Raw genomic sequence first — 20,468 nt, forward strand, 5'->3', positions numbered from 1 at the left:
AACCTTAGTACTTGTCTGACTAATTTTATGTACATGTACATTTCGATGTGCTGCGTGCTTGCTTTTATCAAATATTATAAAAATGTCAGTAGCCTTTTTTTTATATACAGTGATGATAATATATTTCTAAAATAAAGAATAAACTAATAAAACAAACCCTAAAATTAAAAACGTAGGTGACATCCTTCAACGGATGTCAACATCCGTTTAACAAGACAAAAGTACATCAATCTTGAGCGTTCGATATTAATCTGAAATTCTTAAGTTTGGATCTTAAATGGTCGGTTTTGATGTATTTGATATAATAAGCGTTCGGTTTTGAGTTGGTGGTCTCAACTGGTGATTCTAAGCGTTCGGTCTTAAATTGATAGGCTTCAATCTTGAGCTTTCAGTCTTCGTGAAATAGTGATCATAGGCGTTCGTCTTTCAATTGATATTCTCAGAAAGTGCTATTTAGCGTTCGGTCTTGGTTCTGTATTAGAAATTATAAGCGTTCGAATTTATTGAGCTATTCTCAGATTTAGCTTGTGATCGTTCGGTCTTAATTTCGATTCTTAGGTTTGAATCTTAAATCGTTCGGTGTTGATGTATTAGTGATTGTAGGTGTTCCCCTTAAATTGAAATCTTAGGTTTGAATCTTAATCGTTCGGTCATGGTGAACTAGTGATTATAAGCGTTCGTCCTAAATTGGTATTCTCAGGAAGTGATCTTGAGCGTTCGGTTTTAATTTGATAGTCTTAAGTTTGAATCATGAGCGTTCGGTATTATTATGTGATTAGTGATTGATAGCGTTCGACCTGGATCAGGTATTCTGAGGTTTATATTGTAAACGTTCGGCCTTGGTGTATCAGTGATTTTTAGCGTTCGATCTTGATCCGATAGTCTAAGGCTTGAATTTAATGTGTTCAGTCATATTGTGTTAGTGAACGTTCGGTCGTGTTAGTGTTTGCAATTAGTGATCGTCCATAGTGAGCGTCCAATCTTGGTGATGTTTTCTGGTTGGTGATCGTTCATATCGAACGGTCGTTCTTGATGACGTTTGTAGTACACGCCTTAGGCAGCGTTCAGTCTTCATGATGTTTGATCTTTGAGCGCTCGTCCAAACAGTGATGAATTCAGTATGGTGTTCAATGGTTTAGCGTTCGGCCTAAGTACTTAATCTCATGACGTTCGGCCAAATTGTGTGCAATTTAATATGGTACTCGGTTTTAGCGTTCGGCGTGATAGTATAGGATCTGATAGCGTCCGTCCAACAGCGTTGACATCTGTTTTTTCCATAAACGGATGTTGACATCCGTTTTTTCCTTAAACGGATGTTGACATCACGTTTTTTATTTTAGGGTTTTATTTGAAGGTTTATTCGAATACGCACCTTGAGGAAGTAACACATGCACTGCACCACTCCACACATTGCACCACGAGAGCGACACTGCACCCGAGAGGGAGACTGCTTGATAATTCTTTCCACCACCATTCACCTTTATAATTTGTAGTATTTCACATCGACAAAAGAAAGAAAGGAAGAAATATAATGTTAAAATAAAAGAAAAATATTTTACTCATATACGAAGGACTGAAATAAGTTATTAGTGGAATAGGTTGTGAATGAGTAAAATTAAAAAATAACCCTAAAAAAAATTTTTACTTAGGGGCAAAATAGTAAATGGGAGGTGGAGGGAGAAAGGTGTGGTGGTGGAGGGAGCAACACCCTTCTCATAAGTGTTCTCATAAGTGCTCTCTGGGAACAACCATTCTCATCCGAGCATGTTAAACCCACCGGTCTACCTTACACGGTATAACCATTTACTTTCTTTAAACTTGAAATTCGATTATATTCCCTTCGTAATGCAGGTAACCCGCAATAATTGCACAAGTGCATATTCGCAAAAAGGGCTCTCCTCAATCATCCCGCATCAAACATAGAAAAAGACCAAGTTGATGAACAAAGTGTTCCACGAGAACCACTCTCAACTTGGCCGGACGGTGAACGGAGAGTTCCACCGAGAACCACTGCCGTCCGTGCCAAAAGTCCAAGTTGATGAACGGAGCCACTCCTGTCAACTTGGCCAGACGGTGAACAGAGAGTTCCACCGAGAACCACTGCCGTCCGTGCCAAAAGTCCAAGTTGATGAACGGAGCCACTCCTGTCAACTTGGCCGGACGGTGAACGGAGAGTTCCACCGAGAACCACTGCCGTCCGTGCCAAAAGTCCAAGATGATGAACGGAGCCACTCCTGTAAACTTGGCCGCACGGTGAACGGCGAGTTCCACCGAGAACCACTGCCGTCTGCGCCCAAAGTCCAAGCTGATGAACCACTGCCTCAGTTTTTGATCTGCAATGAACAGGGTCTGAGCCGAACAGTCGCCCTTTCTATCGTTCGACTCAGCCGGACGGCTCCCAAAGGTACGTATTCGACCTCTACCATTCGGCCGTTCGACCTTAGGTACTTAGCCAAATCTGGCATTCAGCATTAGGTCGTCCGGCCTCAACAGACTCTCGGCCATCCGGCCTCAACTCTCGGCCATCCGGCCTCAACTCTCGGCCATCCGGCCTCAACTCTCGGCTATGAAGCCTCAAGTCTCGGCCGTCCGACCTCAACCTTAGCCAAATCGGGCATTCAGCATTTGGCCATCCGGCCTCAGACTCTCAGCATTTCGGCCTCAACAATTGGCCATCCAGCCTCCACATGCTTTCGGCCATTCGGCCTCAACTATCGCCCGTCCGGCCTTAACAAGCTCTCGGGCATTGGGCCTTAGCTGTCGGCCATCCGACCTCAAGTCTGGCTATGAAGCCTCAAGTCTCGGCCGTCCGACCTCAAAGTTAGCCAGATTTGGCAATCAACATTCGAGCGTCCGCCTGTTTTTCAGTTGGTACATTTTAGCAATGTGTATCGGGTTTTAGTAGACAAAAATATCTTTATATATCATGGATTCTAAGTTTTAAGGTTAAGTGTATTTTAATAATTTTCATTCTCAAAACTAAAAAAAAAAAAAAAGAAACCCCCCAAACCCTTACTCACCTCTCTCATTCCTCTCAACCCTTTCTCTTTCCTCTTTCTCACTCCAATCTTTTCTCTGTCATCCCCTACTGTAGCCCCAATTGAAAAATTCAGAAACACTCGTCGTTAAACAACCTTACAAAAAAATGATTTTATAATGAGTTTTCATCTTATAATTTTTGTTTTATCTAATTTTATCTAATTTTCACAAGAATAAAGGAATTGGCAATTGACTTGGAAAAAATCAGAAATACTCACGGTTAAACAATTTCTTACAAAAAATGATTTTATAATGAGTTTTTATTTTATAATTTTTGTCTTATCTAATTTTATCTAATTTTCACAAGCATAATGACATCAAAGGAATTTGTAATTGGCCTGGAAAAAAATTAGAAACACTCAGTTGTTAAACAATTTCTTACAAAAAATGACTTTATAATGAGTTTTCATTTTATAATTTTTGTCGTATATAATTTAATCTAATTTTCACAAGTATAATGACATCCGAAAGAATTGGTAATTGGCCTCGAGGGTTTTTTTTAGAGATGATGATTCAACAAATACAAATGATGAAATTAGAGAGGTTAGTGAAGATGGTGAAATTGAAGAGATCTTGAATGAACCTTTGTCTTGAAGGTGAATATGTTAATGACTCAACTCTTTCTTTACAAAGGCAAATTTTTTAAAGGCAAGTGTTTCTGATTTTTTCAATTGGGGCTACAGTAGGGATGACAGAGAAAAGGTTGGAGTGAGAGAGATGAAAGAGAAAGGATTGAGAGGAATGAGAGAGGTGAGTAAGGGTTTGGGGGGTTTCTTTTTTTTTTTAAGTTTTGAGAATGAAAATTATTAAAATACCCTTAACCTTAAAACTTGGAATCCATAATATATAAGGGTATTTTTGTCTACTAAAACCCAATACACATTGCTAAAATGTACCAACTGAAAAACAGGCGTACGCGCGTTAGCAAACCCCATATATATATATATATATATATATATATATATATATATATATATATATAAAATTGTTGTTAATTTTATCTTATTCACTATAGAAACATGTTCTTTGTAATAAAAATATAATTTAAATATTTATTATTATTATTATTAAAACTGTGTATATATTTAAGTTATTTGCATGTGAAAAATGTATTTATGAAGCTATCATGTTTAAATCATATTTGTGAATATATAGTTCGAATGTTTGTTAATATCCATTGTATATATTAAAAAGAATATTTCTATTAACATATATTTATGAAAAATTGAAATGTAATGTACAAATTATTTAAAGTATATACTTCCAAATTGTAAAGTCAATATTTATGCGTAATAAAAGTATTTAACTGGTATTAAAAAAATCTAAATTGCAATTTTGTCTCCTCATTAATTTCCAATTCGTGATTTTTATTCTTAATTTTTTTTCTCGATTTTAGTTGTTTAGTTTTAGTAAATCACTATTTTTTTATTTTTTTATTTTGAGAAAATTAGACTTAATATACCCATTTAAGGCACTATGAAGAAGTATTTAATGGATTAAAATGTAAAATAAAAACTAAATACAAACACAAATCTTGATTTGTCAAAAACTCTGAAATTTCTAAATGTAAAAACTAAAATTGTGAGAAAAAAAATTAGTAAATGAAAGCCCTAGATAAAAATGAAAAGAAAACTAAAAGTGTAATTTCACTAAGAATGTTTGTTGAATGTCGAAATAAAGAGGGTGAAAATATAGTTTATTCTTTAACTAATGTTTGACAAAATTGCAGTTGAAACATGAAATTTCTGTCTAAAACTATGGTAGTAGAAATATTAACTATCATGTTTGGTGTTAAACCATGATTAAATATTTTAACTATATGATTTCAGAAATTTAATCAAGTGATAGAATAGACTAATCTGTGTTGGACTTGGAATGAAGTTTTTTTTTTTTAATTTTATAAGACCCCAAAAAGACTAACAACCCCACTTTCTTGAATTGAACAAAATCTTGGTTCTATTGTAGCTTTCTCCATCAAGATTGTTTTGCCCACAAAAAGTTCTTGCTATTAGCCAATGTTAATTTAATACAAATTGTTTCGGTAATGAATATACCATAATACCTCAACCTATATATGTAAATTTCAGAGTAGACTTCAAATTAAGGCCGATTTAGTTACGATCTGTAACATCCCAAATACAGTAATCACTATAATTCAGAATTAATCACAATTAACAGCAACAGTAAACAGTCTTTACACAAATAACCGCTGCTCCAAAAGAATACAGCACGAATATATATAAACATTACTGTACAATGATTTACAGCAGAGTTTACAGTGTTCAGAAATCCACCAAAATACATAAAACAGATCTGCATACAAAATTCTGCAGAATTATATACAGAACTTCCAAAACTCAGTACAGAAAACATAACCTCTACTACTAATCTAATCCTACTGCTCCGATTTTACTTCAACCTCCACAAGGTTAGCATCCTCCACCTTTTCTTCGTCCAACACTTGCTCAAGGGATGCACCACCATCTGCTCACATCCACAACGGATGATCATTGCATTTTGACAACACGGATTATACATGGACAATAGACAACACAATGGAAACGCAAGGGTAAGCTTATAATATTTAATTTATACAATCAACACATACATTTATATTTAAATCCACACATACATCATGCAAGCTCATCAATTAACAATCATACAGATACTTATATAATAGACAGACTGTCCGGACTGTATGAACCGTGTAGCTACAGGCGTCCTTGCACCCGAGTGGTGTGGTAACTGTATTAAACTCGACAGCTGCCACTCGAGGTTAACTCTATCCAAAGTACCCCTAAGGAATAGAGCCTCCTGCCATTCCCACACATGACTACTCCCTTCTACGTGAAGATGAGTATCACGGAATATCAGGATGGACCAAGCCAGCTTAGCATGCCCACAGTCATACTTTACAAAAATCAACAATCAATCATATTAGAGACGTTCCTCCTTGGAACGCTCATCATAATTCATTTCCAATAATTCGTTCCACATATAATTCACCATATTAAACAGTTCACTGAATCCATATTTCCATTCTGTATTCCACTCTCTTAATTTCACGAAAGTTCATCATTTAATAAATAGAAATTTACATGTTACAGTACTCTGCATCCTTGTTTCTGAACAAGAGAAAAGAACCAAGGAACTCACCTAATACTCTTTAAAATTTATAATTTGAAAATACTGATCTTTAAAAGACATGAATGATACTTAGAAAGATTTTGAATGTAACGAGTCCAGGTAGAATCCAAAGGATAACACCAGTAAGACATTGTTTAGATAAACAGTCAATATAATTTGATTTCAGAAAACAGCACTGCCAGAAAAACGAACGTTAATTAGCAATTTGGACGAACGCCAGTTACGTTCGCTCAGAGTTCAATGGTAAGGACGAGCGTTCAATTATAAAACCGAACCCTGCTTTGAACGAACGCCAGGTAAATGACCGAGCACAATCAGAACGAACGCTGGTAAAACCCAAGCGTTATCTAGGACGAACGTTTCGATATAAGACCGAACGTCAACTTGGACGAACGTTCAATATAAGGACGAACGCTCTCTTAGAATGCACGTTCGACATAAGGTCGAACAACAATAAGAACGAACGCTCAATCATGAGGACGAACGTCAATAAGGACGGACGCTCGACTTAAGGCCGAACGTCACTTCTTTATAAAGTTTTAAATACTTAGCTGTACTGAGCAGAACGAAAGCTCATTCACTCAATTGGGGGACGCTCGTTCTTGAGCAGAATTCATTCCAAATGAATGAATTCCAATCTAAGTCATGCTAACCAAACACCGAACGGTCTAAGACCGTCCAGTGACGAACGTCCTTTTAGCAACAGAGAATGATCAGAAATTCAGATTTTTCACACTTAGTAGAATTTTTCCCAGATTTCAATTTTTCTAACTTTATACTTTCATTTCAGATTTAATTCACTTCCAACATGTTATCATACAGTTTTCAACATCTAATTCATTCCAAGTATCCAATAACCATACTCAGTTCATGCATCATCAATTCAACATGTAATTAAATCAAATCCAACATCAAATATCATTCATCCAAGCCGTATCAGTTCATGACAGATCCATCCAAACTAGAATTCATATCAGATATCATAAACCATTCTTAACAGCTCAACCTCATAATTTTCATACATTCCAAACCAACATGCAGATCAATCACATTATCAGAAAACCAGATTTCATAACTGTGGTCATTTTCACAGCTCGAACATCATACATTTAATACATGCACATCAGATCATAACACATACAGTATAAATTAAAATTATAAGCTTCCCTTACCTGTTACTGCAGTGAAATTCCAATTGTTTAAGGTTTATCTTGATCACTCACAGTTCTCTACCCAAATGAATTCACTCCACGACTTTCACTAAATCTAAAATACCAAAATAACATAAAGATCGAACCTATAACTCATTCATGCAACCAGAATTTTGATTAGCATGAACTCAATGGACAATTATGCAGAATGAGAACTTACCAGTTCAGTTCTCAATTCTGTTCTAATCAAGTTGATGTTCACGGTGCAGTGACAGTGTTTACAGTATCTGAAACAGAATTTGAGGAGATGATGAATGAGTAATTTTAGAGAGAAGATGAGAGTTCTCAGAAACTCAGATTTTTATCCTTGCATGCAACTGATACAGTGTTCCTAGAAATTTTAAGATTAGATTGTGGTTTGGAGCTTACCAGTTACAGAATCAAAAGAGGTTCGGATCAAAATGGAGCTTGCTGGCCCGTGAATGTTCCTATGGTTTCAGAAAACGGATTGGAGTTGAAGGAAGTGAGTAATGGCAGAAGGAAGATGAAGGTTCGTAGAGAAAAGTTTGGAGAAGATGAAAGGTGTGATCCTTGAGGAAGACGAAGTGTGAGTGTGAGTGAAAGAGTTTTCTCAAAACTCAGAATTTTGAGTGGATTCCACATCAAACAAGAGAGCGTTTCACAGTCTGCCACTTGCACACCAAACCCTGCTTGGAATTCTCTCCCGTGACACTTGGCGTGTGTGCATGCACAGATTGGTGCGTTTTTAATGCACTGAGTGTGTGTGACGTGGTGCAGTTTCCAGAGAATGGTGGAGCTTGATTTCAGTGCATTGCAGGAAGAGATTTAGCAGATTTGAAGTAGGATTAAATCAACTCAGAATTAGAGTGCACTAATCTGGTTTAACACAGAATTATCATTGCTTAATTATATAGGGTCTTACATTCTCCCTAACTACAAAAATTTTCGTCCTCGAAAATTTATAAATTACAAGCAAATAAGTGTGGATATAATTCCTTCATTGCACTCTCTACTTCCCACGTTGAATCTCCAGTCTTAGCATCCCACACCACCTTCACTAGACGAAGGTCTTTTCCTTTATGCAGCTTGGTGCGTTCATCTTCAATGCGGACTGGTTGCAGCTCCAATGTTCTGTCTTGACGCAGTTGGATGTTTTCCAGCTCCAAGATATGAGAAGGACTAGATATGTATTTCCTAAGCTGAGACACATGGAAAACTGGATGTAGATTTGATAATTGAGGAGGCAACGCAAGTTCATAGGCTACTGGTCCAATCTTCTTCAATATTTGATACGGCCCTATGAACTTGGGAGACAACTTCTTTGGACGTACTACTCTTCCCACTCCAGTGATTGGATTCAGTCTCAAAAACACATGATCACCTGCAGCGAACTCCAGTGGTCTTCTCCTCCTATCAGCATAGGATTTCTGCCTGCTCAAAGACGTTTTCAATCTGTCTTGGATCAATTTGACTTTCTCTGTTGTTTGCTGGATGAGCTCAGGTCCAGTTAGCACGTTCTCTCCCTCTTGAAACCAACAAAGTGGCGTTCTGCACTTCCTCCCATAGAGAGCTTCAAACGGCGCCATCCCAATGCTAGCTTGAAAGCTGTTGTTATATGTGAATTCCACAAGAGGCAGCACCTCATCCCATGCGCCTAAGTGATCTAGGACGCACGTCCTCAGTAGGTCTTCTAGCGTCTGGATTGTACGTTCAGATTGGCCATCCGTTTGCGGATGATATGCTGAACTCATCTGCAATCTGCTCCCCAACTCGCCTTGCAGTGATTGCCAAAACCGAGATGTGAATCTCGTGTCTCGGTCAGAAATGATGCTTGAGGGCACTCCATGTAAACGAACTATCTCATTAATATACAACTTGGCCAAGTTTGTCATGGACATCTTCAGATTCACTGCCAAGAAGTGTGCGCTCTTTGTCAACCTATCCACAATCACCCAAATTGAGTCATGGTTCCTAACTGTCCGTGGTAGATGGGTCACAAAATCCATGGAAATGCTGTCCCACTTCCATTCAGGAATTTCCAGTGGTTGAAGCAGACCTCCTGGACGTTGGTGTTCAGCCTTGGCACGTTGGCAAGTCAAGCAAGATGCTACAAATCGTGCAACATCACTCTTCATTCCAGGCCACCAGAACGAACGCCTAAGATCTTGGTACATCTTAGTCATACCGGGATGTATGCTAAGACGGCTATGATGTGCTTCCTCCAGTATAATCCGCTTCAGCTCTCCATTATTGGGAATGCACGTTCTACCAAGGTAACGTAACATACCATCCGTTCCAGCATTAAATTCTTTAGCCTTGTCTGTACCGAGTGCATCAAAGATTTTCACCAAGTCTTCATCTTCACGTTGCTTCGTCCATATACGATCAAACACATTGCTTGATATCCTAAGGTTGCAGCACTTGATGCTGTTCGGTTCTAACTCATACTGCAACCTTAGATCTCTGAAACTCTCCACTAAGTGCAGCTCCTTCACCATCATTAACGAGACATGCACTGCCTTCCTGCTTAATGCGTCTGCCACTACGTTTGCTTTACCAGGATGATAAAGCAACTCAAAATCATAATCTTTTAGGAATTCCAGCCAACGCCTCTGCCTCATGTTCAACTCCTTCTGGTCAAATAAATATTTGAGGCTCTTGTGATCACTGAAGACTTGGAAAGTGGATCCGTATAGATAATGCCTCCAAATCTTCAATGCAAACACAACTGCTGCCAGCTCCAAATCATGCGTTGGATAATTCTTCTCATGTATCTTCAATTGCCGAGAAGCATACGCCACTGCCTTCTTCTCTTGCATGAGAACGCACCCCAAACCTTGGTGAGATGCATCACAGTAAACTTCAAACGGTTTGGCAGTGTCCGGAATCACTAAAACTGGAGCGCTTGTCAACTTATTCTTCAGCTCTTGGAAGCGTTCTTCACACAAATCCGTCCAAGCAAAAGGGTGATCTTTCCTTGTAAGCTGCGTCAACGGTGCTACTATCTTGGAAAACCCTTCAATGAAACGCCTATAGTAGCCCGCAAGACCAACAAAACTCCTCACTTCCGTGATTGAACGAGGACTTTTCCATTCCAACACTGCACGCACCTTAGCTGGATCCACTGAAATACCTCCAGCCGAGACCACATGTCCCAAAAACTGCACCTCCTTCATCCAGAATTCACACTTGGACAGTTTGGCATACAACTCCTTCTTCCTCAACACACTCAGCACTGCCCTCAAGTGTTCTTCATGCTCGGCTTGTGTCTTAGAGTAGATGAGGATGTCATCTATGAAGACAACCACAAACTTGTCCAAGTAAGGTCTGAATATACGGTTCATATAATCCATGAACACAGCAGGAGCGTTTGTTACCCCAAATGGCATCACTACATACTCGTAGTGTCCATAACGAGACCTGAAGGCTGTTTTCTGGATGTCATCCTCCTTCACCCTGATTTGGTGATATCCTGAACGCAGATCAATCTTAGAAAATACCGTTGCCCCATGCAGTTGATCCAACAAGTCATCAATCCTAGGCAACGGGTATTTGTTCTTGATGGTCAGCTTGTTTAACTGACGATAGTCAATGCATAACCGAGAGCTGCCATCCTTTTTCTTCACTAACAGTACAGGTGCTCCCCAAGGTGACACACTTGGTCTGATAAATTGTTTCTCCATGAGTTCTTCAATCTGTTTCTTAAGTTCAACCAATTCTGCAGGCGCCATACGGTATGGTTGGACTGATATAGGGGCTGCCGTGGTCACCAAGTCTATGGTGAATTCGACTTCTCTAACAGGAGGCAACCCTGGTATTTCATCTGGAAAAATATCCAGAAACTCCTCCACAACAGACGCTCGTTCCTGCTTCAAACCTCCCAGCTCTTGGTCCTCATGTGTCATGATGAGAAAACAAGCCGCGCCCTCCATAATATCTTCCTTTAACTGACCGAGAGTCACACCAAGGCATTCCTCTTCTTCTTCTGGAAAAATCAACTCCTTCTTGCCACAGTCTATGAGAATGCGATTGGTATTGAGCCAATCCATTCCCAAAATTATTTCTAAATCTTTGAGTGGCAAACAGATAAGATTCACCTTGTACCTACGTCCTTCTACCTCAATAGGGCATCTAACACACATGGTAGATGTCCTAACTTCACCCGCAGCTGGTGTTGACACCACCAAATCAAAATTCATCTCACTCACAGCTATTCCCAACTTATCAACGCACGCCTTCGATATGAAGGAGTGTGTCGCCCCCGAGTCAAACAACACACAACAATTTATTCCATACAGCAAGCATGTGCCAGTAACGAGCGTACCTGAGCTCGCTGCTTCTGCACCAGTGATTGCATAAACACGTCCAGCTGCTTGGGCTCGTCCTCCTCTAGCCTGATTTCTGCCAGCATTCGGTGGCCTCAACACAGCTCGTCCACCCATGTTGCACTCATTCTCCAAGTGCCCACTTCTTCTACATTTCGTGCAGAATTTTCCTCCCGTGAGTTGAGGGCAAGATGAACGATAGTGTGGCCCTCCACACTGGAAACAAGTGACGTTTCCGGGTTGTCCGGCAGTGATTAATGCTCGTGATCCACTTGCATTTGACTGACCTGGGCGAGCGTAAGGAGTACTTCTCGTGTTGGCAGTACCCCTGGATACAATCGACCCTCTAGTCACCTGTGTCTGCTTCTTTTGTCGTTCCACTTCTGCCATATTCTTCTCCAATACTTTGGCTCTTTCCACCATTGCAGGAAATGACCGAATGCATAAACTTGATATCAACACCTTCAGGTCGCTTCTTAATCCATTCTCAAATTTCCTACACTGCCACTCTTCACTAGTGGCCATCGTATTAAACCTCAACAACTGTTTGAAAGAATTTGTGTACTCGGATACAGATTTTCCCCCTTGCACCAGCTGAAGAAATTCTACTTCCTTGGCATAGCGAACGCTGTCTGGGAAATATTCTTCATAAAATTTGTTTCTAAAAACCTCCCAGGTGATAGGAGCATGAGTGTCGGCCAGGATAGCCCTCACACTCGTCCACCAGTGGCTGGCCTCACCAGTCAACAAGTACTCAGTGAACGCCAATCTGTTGTCGTCAGGGCACCTCTTTGCATTATAAATCTTCTCAATGTCCCGCAGCCAATGATCTGCCTCATCAGGAAGGCATTTTCCATTAAATTTGGAGGGATGATGTTGAAGAAAGCTCTCCAAGCTCCATTCTGCAGTAGGCGGGGCAGCGTTAGAAGAAGAGGCTCCTGGTGTGCCTCTTGTAGCTGCAATAATCTCCATTAATTGGCGTTGTGTGGCCTCAGAATTTACGCGTGCGGCTTCTAAGCTTTGCAAAGCAGCTGCGTTCTGCTCCATTAAGGTGGTGTTCTGCTGATGCAGTCTCTCAATGACTGCCTCCAACATCCTAGTATTGTTGGGGGCGTCAGGCTCGTTAGGCTGAGGTGGGGGAGGAAGTCTAGGAGCCATTCGTTCTCTGGTCCATCAGAAAACGAACGTTAGAATTGTTCAAGAGTTAAATACTTCAATAACTCATTAAACATATAACAAGCACACAACGAAAACATAGTGCACTCATAACCCTACTTGTCCTTAAAAGAACAAAACTGCTCTGATACCACTAATGTAACATCCCAAAATACAGTAATCACTATAATTCAGAATTAATCACAATTAACAGCAACAGTAAACAGTCTTTACACAAATAACCGCTGCTCCAAAAGAATACAGCACGAATATATATAAACATTACTGTACAATGATTTACAGCAGAGTTTACAGTGTTCAGAAATCCACCAAAATACATAAAACAGATCTGCATACAAAATTCTGCAGAATTATATACAGAACTTCCAAAACTCAGTACAGAAAACATAACCTCTACTACTAATCTAATCCTACTGCTCCGATTTTACTTCAACCTCCACAAGGTTAGCATCCTCCACCTTTTCTTCGTCCAACACTTGCTCAAGGGATGCACCACCATCTGCTCACATCCACAACGGATGATCATTGCATTTTGACAACACGGATTATACATGGACAATAGACAACACAATGGAAACGCAAGGGTAAGCTTATAATATTTAATTTATACAATCAACACATACATTTATATTTAAATCCACACATACATCATGCAAGCTCATCAATTAACAATCATACAGATACTTATATAATAGACAGACTGTCCGGACTGTATGAACCGTGTAGCTACAGGCGTCCTTGCACCCGAGTGGTGTGGTAACTGTATTAAACTCGACAGCTGCCACTCGAGGTTAACTCTATCCAAAGTACCCCTAAGGAATAGAGCCTCCTGCCATTCCCACACATGACTACTCCCTTCTACGTGAAGATGAGTATCACGGAATATCAGGATGGACCAAGCCAGCTTAGCATGCCCACAGTCATACTTTACAAAAATCAACAATCAATCATATTAGAGACGTTCCTCCTTGGAACGCTCATCATAATTCATTTCCAATAATTCAGTTCCACATATAATTCACCATATTAAACAGTTCACTGAATCCATATTTCCATTCTGTATTCCACTCTCTTAATTTCACGAAAGTTCATCATTTAATAAATAGAAATTTACATGTTACAGTACTCTGCATCCTTGTTTCTGAACAAGAGAAAAGAACCAAGGAACTCACCTAATACTCTTTAAAATTTATAATTTGAAAATACTGATCTTTAAAAGACATGAATGATACTTAGAAAGATTTTGAATGTAACGAGTCCAGGTAGAATCCAAAGGATAACACCAGTAAGACATTGTTTAGATAAACAGTCAATATAATTTGATTTCAGAAAACAGCACTGCCAGAAAAACGAACGTTAATTAGCAATTTGGACGAACGCCAGTTACGTTCGCTCAGAGTTCAATGGTAAGGACGAGCGTTCAATTATAAAACCGAACCCTGCTTTGAACGAACGCCAGGTAAATGACCGAGCACAATCAGAACGAACGCTGGTAAAACCCAAGCGTTATCTAGGACGAACGTTTCGATATAAGACCGAACGTCAACTTGGACGAACGTTCAATATAAGGACGAACGCTCTCTTAGAATGCACGTTCGACATAAGGTCGAACAACAATAAGAACGAACGCTCAATCATGAGGACGAACGTCAATAAGGACGGACGCTCGACTTAAGGCCGAACGTCACTTCTTTATAAAGTTTTAAATACTTAGCTGTACTGAGCAGAACGAAAGCTCATTCACTCAATTGGGGGACGCTCGTTCTTGAGCAGAATTCATTCCAAATGAATGAATTCCAATCTAAGTCATGCTAACCAAACACCGAACGGTCTAAGACCGTCCAGTGACGAACGTCCTTTTAGCAACAGAGAATGATCAGAAATTCAGATTTTTCACACTTAGTAGAATTTTTCCCAGATTTCAATTTTTCTAACTTTATACTTTCATTTCAGATTTAATTCACTTCCAACATGTTATCATACAGTTTTCAACATCTAATTCATTCCAAGTATCCAATAACCATACTCAGTTCATGCATCATCAATTCAACATGTAATTAAATCAAATCCAACATCAAATATCATTCATCCAAGCCGTATCAGTTCATGACAGATCCATCCAAACTAGAATTCATATCAGATATCATAAACCATTCTTAACAGCTCAACCTCATAATTTTCATACATTCCAAACCAACATGCAGATCAATCACATTATCAGAAAACCAGATTTCATAACTGTGGTCATTTTCACAGCTCGAACATCATACATTTAATACATGCACATCAGATCATAACACATACAGTATAAATTAAAATTATAAGCTTCCCTTACCTGTTACTGCAGTGAAATTCCAATTGTTTAAGGTTTATCTTGATCACTCACAGTTCTCTACCCAAATGAATTCACTCCACGACTTTCACTAAATCTAAAATACCAAAATAACATAAAGATCGAACCTATAACTCATTCATGCAACCAGAATTTTGATTAGCATGAACTCAATGGACAATTATGCAGAATGAGAACTTACCAGTTCAGTTCTCAATTCTGTTCTAATCAAGTTGATGTTCACGGTGCAGTGACAGTGTTTACAGTATCTGAAACAGAATTTGAGGAGATGATGAATGAGTAATTTTAGAGAGAAGATGAGAGTTCTCAGAAACTCAGATTTTTATCCTTGCATGCAACTGATACAGTGTTCCTAGAAATTTTAAGATTAGATTGTGGTTTGGAGCTTACCAGTTACAGAATCAAAAGAGGTTCGGATCAAAATGGAGCTTGCTGGCCCGTGAATGTTCCTATGGTTTCAGAAAACGGATTGGAGTTGAAGGAAGTGAGTAATGGCAGAAGGAAGATGAAGGTTCGTAGAGAAAAGTTTGGAGAAGATGAAAGGTGTGATCCTTGAGGAAGACGAAGTGTGAGTGTGAGTGAAAGAGTTTTCTCAAAACTCAGAATTTTGAGTGGATTCCACATCAAACAAGAGAGCGTTTCACAGTCTGCCACTTGCACACCAAACCCTGCTTGGAATTCTCTCCCGTGACACTTGGCGTGTGTGCATGCACAGATTGGTGCGTTTTTAATGCACTGAGTGTGTGTGACGTGGTGCAGTTTCCAGAGAATGGTGGAGCTTGATTTCAGTGCATTGCAGGAAGAGATTTAGCAGATTTGAAGTAGGATTAAATCAACTCAGAATTAGAGTGCACTAATCTGGTTTAACACAGAATTATCATTGCTTAATTATATAGGGTCTTACACGATCTAACTTGTAATAATCATATTTTGGTTTAATATAATCGTCTTTAGCTCTAAGTCATGTTTAAGTTCTAACTGATGAGACCGCTCGATTCATGATGCTTAACCGACCGGATTCTTGACATGTGGGACTGTTCGGTTTTAGCATCTCGAACGGTCATATGATACAACCATGTTTACTATGTAAGCAACTAAGCACAGTCTTCACAAAACATTCATAAAGAAAACAAGTTTTATTTTTCATATAAGTTGAAGTTGGATATATAGTGCACTGCAATTCTACAACCAAATAAGAAAGCAAGAATCATTCAAATTTCAATCTTCAAAGTTAACTATCTTTTCTGCATTAGCATATGACTAAAACAATGGTAATGCAAATCAAACTTCCCAAAGATCTAACTAGTTTATCTGCTTGGTTTAAACCTCTACCTATTCACTATTATACTCATATTCTTGATTGATGAAACTTGTCTCCTAAATTTGATCTTATAAATCAAGCGAAAGGAGAAACATAACATTTACATGATGTTTTCCAGAAACAAAATCTGTCATCTAGAACCTAGCACCCTGTACTCATACTGAAAGATTGTGCAAAGGGGAAAGCCTTGACTCCCATGTCGAATTCAACATTTCCATCTGCATGATCATACGGTTTTCTGCAGCCCGGACATCGGCTGTCTGCTTCAACAATCTTTTTGTGACAAAATAGGCAGAGATGGAACCCACATGAACAAGGAAGAAAACTTGAGTCTGTCATGTCTAAATCTTCATAACAGATGGGACATTGAGGAGGTTGTGACATTATTGTTTGCCATGAAAAAGGTACAGTTTTGTGGTTACCATGCCAGTTTGTGTTTAACTGAGAACCATGTTGCTTTGAGAGGTTTGGCAAACCCTGAGGCCGAAGAACATCGTCAGGTTTCCACGCTCGACGGTTTGGATGTGATTGATGAACTGCTGATTTGAACTCTGGTTTTGTGAAATCTGCTGTCTTCTTGGCAGCCTCTTGAACTGGAGAAGATTCTGAAACCACAGAACATAGATTATCATTTGCATATAAAGCATCAGCTACAACCTCCCAGTCATCTAGGCTTCCATCCATTTCTTTGTCACTGACATTCCCTGATAAACAAGCACTCATGCTGCTGCTGCTGCTACTCCCAGAGAAATCACTCCCTGACTCATCAAGATCAACACTATTTTGAACGGAACTATTTATAATGGATCCTGAATCATTACCCTGGATGCAAGAGCCTTCAATATCCTCTCCTCTTTTCCTTCTATTTTCCTTGATTGATGATTTATTCTCCTCAATGACAATGTTCTTTGATGAAGGACAATGATCAAGCCTTCCATTTGAGTCAACTTCACTTCCCTTTTTGACTAACACAGAACAATGTAACAGTGACAGACAGATGAACAAAATTTAGTATCTTCCAAAGGATTTTGAAACAATTCATTAGTTATTGTTTATACCTTCTTTTAAGTTAAGATATAATAATATGAACATTCTTACACTCCTTTAATGAATAAAATTCAGTCTAGCTTTACTTTGTTTTAGATTTCACGTACTCATATTCATAGTGAAATACGAAACATGGTCACATGATGCATCAAATATGTCAGATAAGATGCACCAGCCCTGCCAAACCTAACCATGCCAAGCTATGAAGATCCACTCAGTTTTAAGGCTACATTTTAAAAGTTCATACAAAGAAGATCTATCTATATTATATGTGTGCAATTACATTAAAAAAATTGTAACCTTGAAGATTGATAGAGCAAAAAAGTTGTTGGAAATGAAATACAACACTATCCACGTATCTTCACCTCACAACTTAAGCTACATGGTAGCAAAAAGAAGGAAAAGTTTGTATAATTTCATGAAACCTCTGAAGTGATTAGTGTAATTTACTCTATAAAAAATAGAACATGTCAAAGTCTTATTAAAAGTACTTTGGTGATATTTTTAAACAATTCAGGACATTTGCACACAACTACGTGATTTTTCTTTTTGTATCAGATCGATTGCATGTTTTTATTAAAGTTTGAATAGGCCAAAAAGGTACTTTGCAAACTTTAATCCAAACAAATCCCAGGTTAAGAAACCATAGATGAAACCAATAAAGTAAAGACAAAAGCAGCAGCAAGAAAAAGAGACAAACGATGTCATTTGTAGAGAATTAACAGAAAAAAAAGAATCTGCAAATTGATTCTATCTGTATAAAATTGTTCATACATTCAGCATTAGAAAAGGGAGAAAATCAATACAGTAAATTCAATGTCAATGATGGATTAATGAACATGAAAACAGCATCCATTAGATGAACAATTTGCAGGTGGAAATGAAGATCATAGAGGTACCTCGAGAAAGCCATTGTTCACGCCGAACATCAAGCTTGATTTGCTTCAGTTTCGCAGACCCATTTGTCTGAACAACCACAATGCCATAAACCAACAAAAAATTGAAACAAAACGAAAATCACAACCACCATAAAAAAAAATGAAAATTTCAAAAGCAGAAAATGCCAGAAACTAAAATTGCTATACCCTTGATACCATTTGTCTGAACATTCACAACGCCAAAAGCCAGTTAAATGGGAAAATCAAAATTTTCCAAACCATGAAAAAGAAAAAAAAAAGATTTTTTCCCCAAAAAACTAGAAAAAAAGATGAATGAATAAATTGCTACCCTTTGATGCCCAACAAAAGAGTAAGCAATGCAATGTATCAATGCCTTCACGGGTTAACAAAAAATCACATCTTTAATCCAACAGGTTACAAATATTAGGTGAGAAAATGGTTTGAAGAAATACAGAGAAATGGGATAGTCAGAGAGGAATAAAGGTTACCCTTTTCTTCTTCGTGGAGAGTGAAGGATCAGATATGGAAGCAGAAGCCATTGAAATGAATGAGATAGATTGTGATAAAAGGAAGGACAGAGAGAGAAAGAGAGAGGTGAGGAAGATAGGGAGGGAGTGGAAGTTACAAAAAGATGGTTTGATTCTCTTCTATTTCTGTGTTTGCATCAACGTGGCTTAGTAATCACCATAACCTCCATATGACATTAGGAATTTGATTGGAACAAAAACATTAAGGAAAATGATACTCAAACAACTTAATTTGATAACATTTCGACGGTTTTTGCACCAAACTAGGCATATTTGCCTATAATATTACCAAAATGGGCAAATTCAACCAAATTTACGAAAATGGGGAAGTCGTGGGGGGCCCAAACGACTTCAAATGAAGAAGTCGTGCCCCTCCTGCACGACTTCTGTTAGGACCTGGCGAGTTTACGAGAGACGAAGATATAGGAGGGAGAGAGAAGGGGACCGTACGGAAGAAGACAATGACCGAACGGTTGAAAGGGAGGACCTTGATGGCCGAACGACAAGGGGAAGAGGAAGAGAGCTGAGCGAGCGGGACGAGGACGAGCGTCCTGAGCGAGTGGAAGCAACGAGGGGAGGGGACGAGCGTCCTGAGCGAGTGGAAGCAACGAGGGGAGAGGACGAGCGTCCTGAGCGAGTGGAAGCAATAAGGGCTGAACGAGCAAGGGACGAGCGGCCTGAGCGAGGACGAGCGTCGAACTGACAACAGAAGGATATTATAGAAGGAAATATAATAAATACGCATAAATATAATAAATAAGGATAGATATATTCTTATCAGATAATTATAATAAATACGCATAAATATAATAAATAAGAATAGATATATTCTTACCAGATAATTATAATAAATAATAGTTATTATTATTCTCTGCCCTTTTGGGGAAGGAGTAATTAGTATTAATAGAGGAGGAACCTAGGGTAAAGGTTATGCTTTTGATTTGTGAATTTTCTAAGAGGGGTTATGCTCTCAGGTAACTGACGGAGATCCTGCTCCCAGTTATAGTTTGTTTTCTTGATCCAGTATTCTTATTTAATAAAAGAGGTTCATTCAGCTATTGTTTTCATTGTCCCTGGCTTCTGAGAGTGGGTGAAGAGAGCGTTCTAGTTACATTCCAGATTCAGGCACGTAACAATTGGTCCGACCTGCCGGATCATCATGGAGGGAAGAGTGAACGTCATTGAGGGAAGATTGGAGGTCATAGAAATATCCATGGGGGGACTGGAGGCAGCCGTCCAGGAACTGGTGAAGGTGATGGGAGAGCGAGGTCGACGAAATGAGGGGAGCTTTGAAGGAAGTCAGGGCTCGGTCAACGGGAGAAGGAATGAGGAGACATAGAGAAAACGGCTTTCCGGACGCACCAGGGTCACTACGAGTTCATGGTGATGCCGTTCGGCCTCACTAACGCACCAGCCACATTCCAGAGCGCAATGAACAACCTGATGCAGCCTTACCTGCGGA

At 39.0% G+C, this 20,468-nt stretch overlaps 2 protein-coding genes across 2 annotated transcripts; both read right to left on the reverse strand.

Moving 5' to 3' along the window:
- Window positions 1-5,262: 5,262 nt before the first annotated feature.
- LOC148200014 (uncharacterized) lies at window positions 5,263-16,043 on the reverse strand. The gene is made up of 4 exons (XM_088111173.1): window positions 15,603-16,043; window positions 15,195-15,460; window positions 11,683-13,358; window positions 5,263-5,523 (listed from the first exon to the last, which is right to left on the reverse strand). The coding sequence occupies exons 3-4, from the start codon at window positions 12,839-12,841 to the stop codon at window positions 5,435-5,437; spliced, it is 1,248 nt and encodes a 415-aa protein (XP_087967299.1). The 5' UTR covers window positions 12,842-13,358; window positions 15,195-15,460; window positions 15,603-16,043; the 3' UTR covers window positions 5,263-5,434.
- A 362-nt stretch (window positions 16,044-16,405) lies between these two features.
- On the reverse strand, window positions 16,406-19,482 carry LOC124846223 (uncharacterized). Its single transcript, XM_088112014.1, has 3 exons — window positions 18,968-19,482; window positions 18,480-18,546; window positions 16,406-17,498 (listed from the first exon to the last, which is right to left on the reverse strand). The coding sequence occupies exons 1-3, from the start codon at window positions 19,016-19,018 to the stop codon at window positions 16,675-16,677; spliced, it is 942 nt and encodes a 313-aa protein (XP_087968140.1). The 5' UTR covers window positions 19,019-19,482; the 3' UTR covers window positions 16,406-16,674.
- Window positions 19,483-20,468: the final 986 nt, after the last annotated feature.

Source organism: Vigna umbellata, chromosome 4 (assembly GCF_029865625.1).
Source record: "Vigna umbellata cultivar VRB3 chromosome 4, Vumbellata_1.0, whole genome shotgun sequence".
NCBI classification, from domain to species: Eukaryota; Viridiplantae; Streptophyta; class Magnoliopsida; order Fabales; family Fabaceae; genus Vigna; species Vigna umbellata.

Coding starts and splice junctions, on each gene's coding strand:
- LOC148200014 (XM_088111173.1), bottom strand. CDS start 12,841: ATGGCTCCTAGACTTCCTCCCCCACCTCAGCCTAACGAGCCTGACGCC. Junction 5,524..11,682: donor TGCAGAAGCAGCGAGCTCAG/GTACGCTCGTTA, acceptor GGATGTGAGCAG/ATGGTGGTGCATCCCTTGAG.
- LOC124846223 (XM_088112014.1), bottom strand. CDS start 19,018: ATGGCTTCTGCTTCCATATCTGATCCTTCACTCTCCACGAAGAAGAAA. Junction 18,547..18,967: donor TCTCCACGAAGAAGAAAAGG/GTAACCTTTATT, acceptor GTGGTTGTTCAG/ACAAATGGGTCTGCGAAACT. Junction 17,499..18,479: donor TGAACAATGGCTTTCTCGAG/GTACCTCTATGA, acceptor GTTCTGTGTTAG/TCAAAAAGGGAAGTGAAGTT.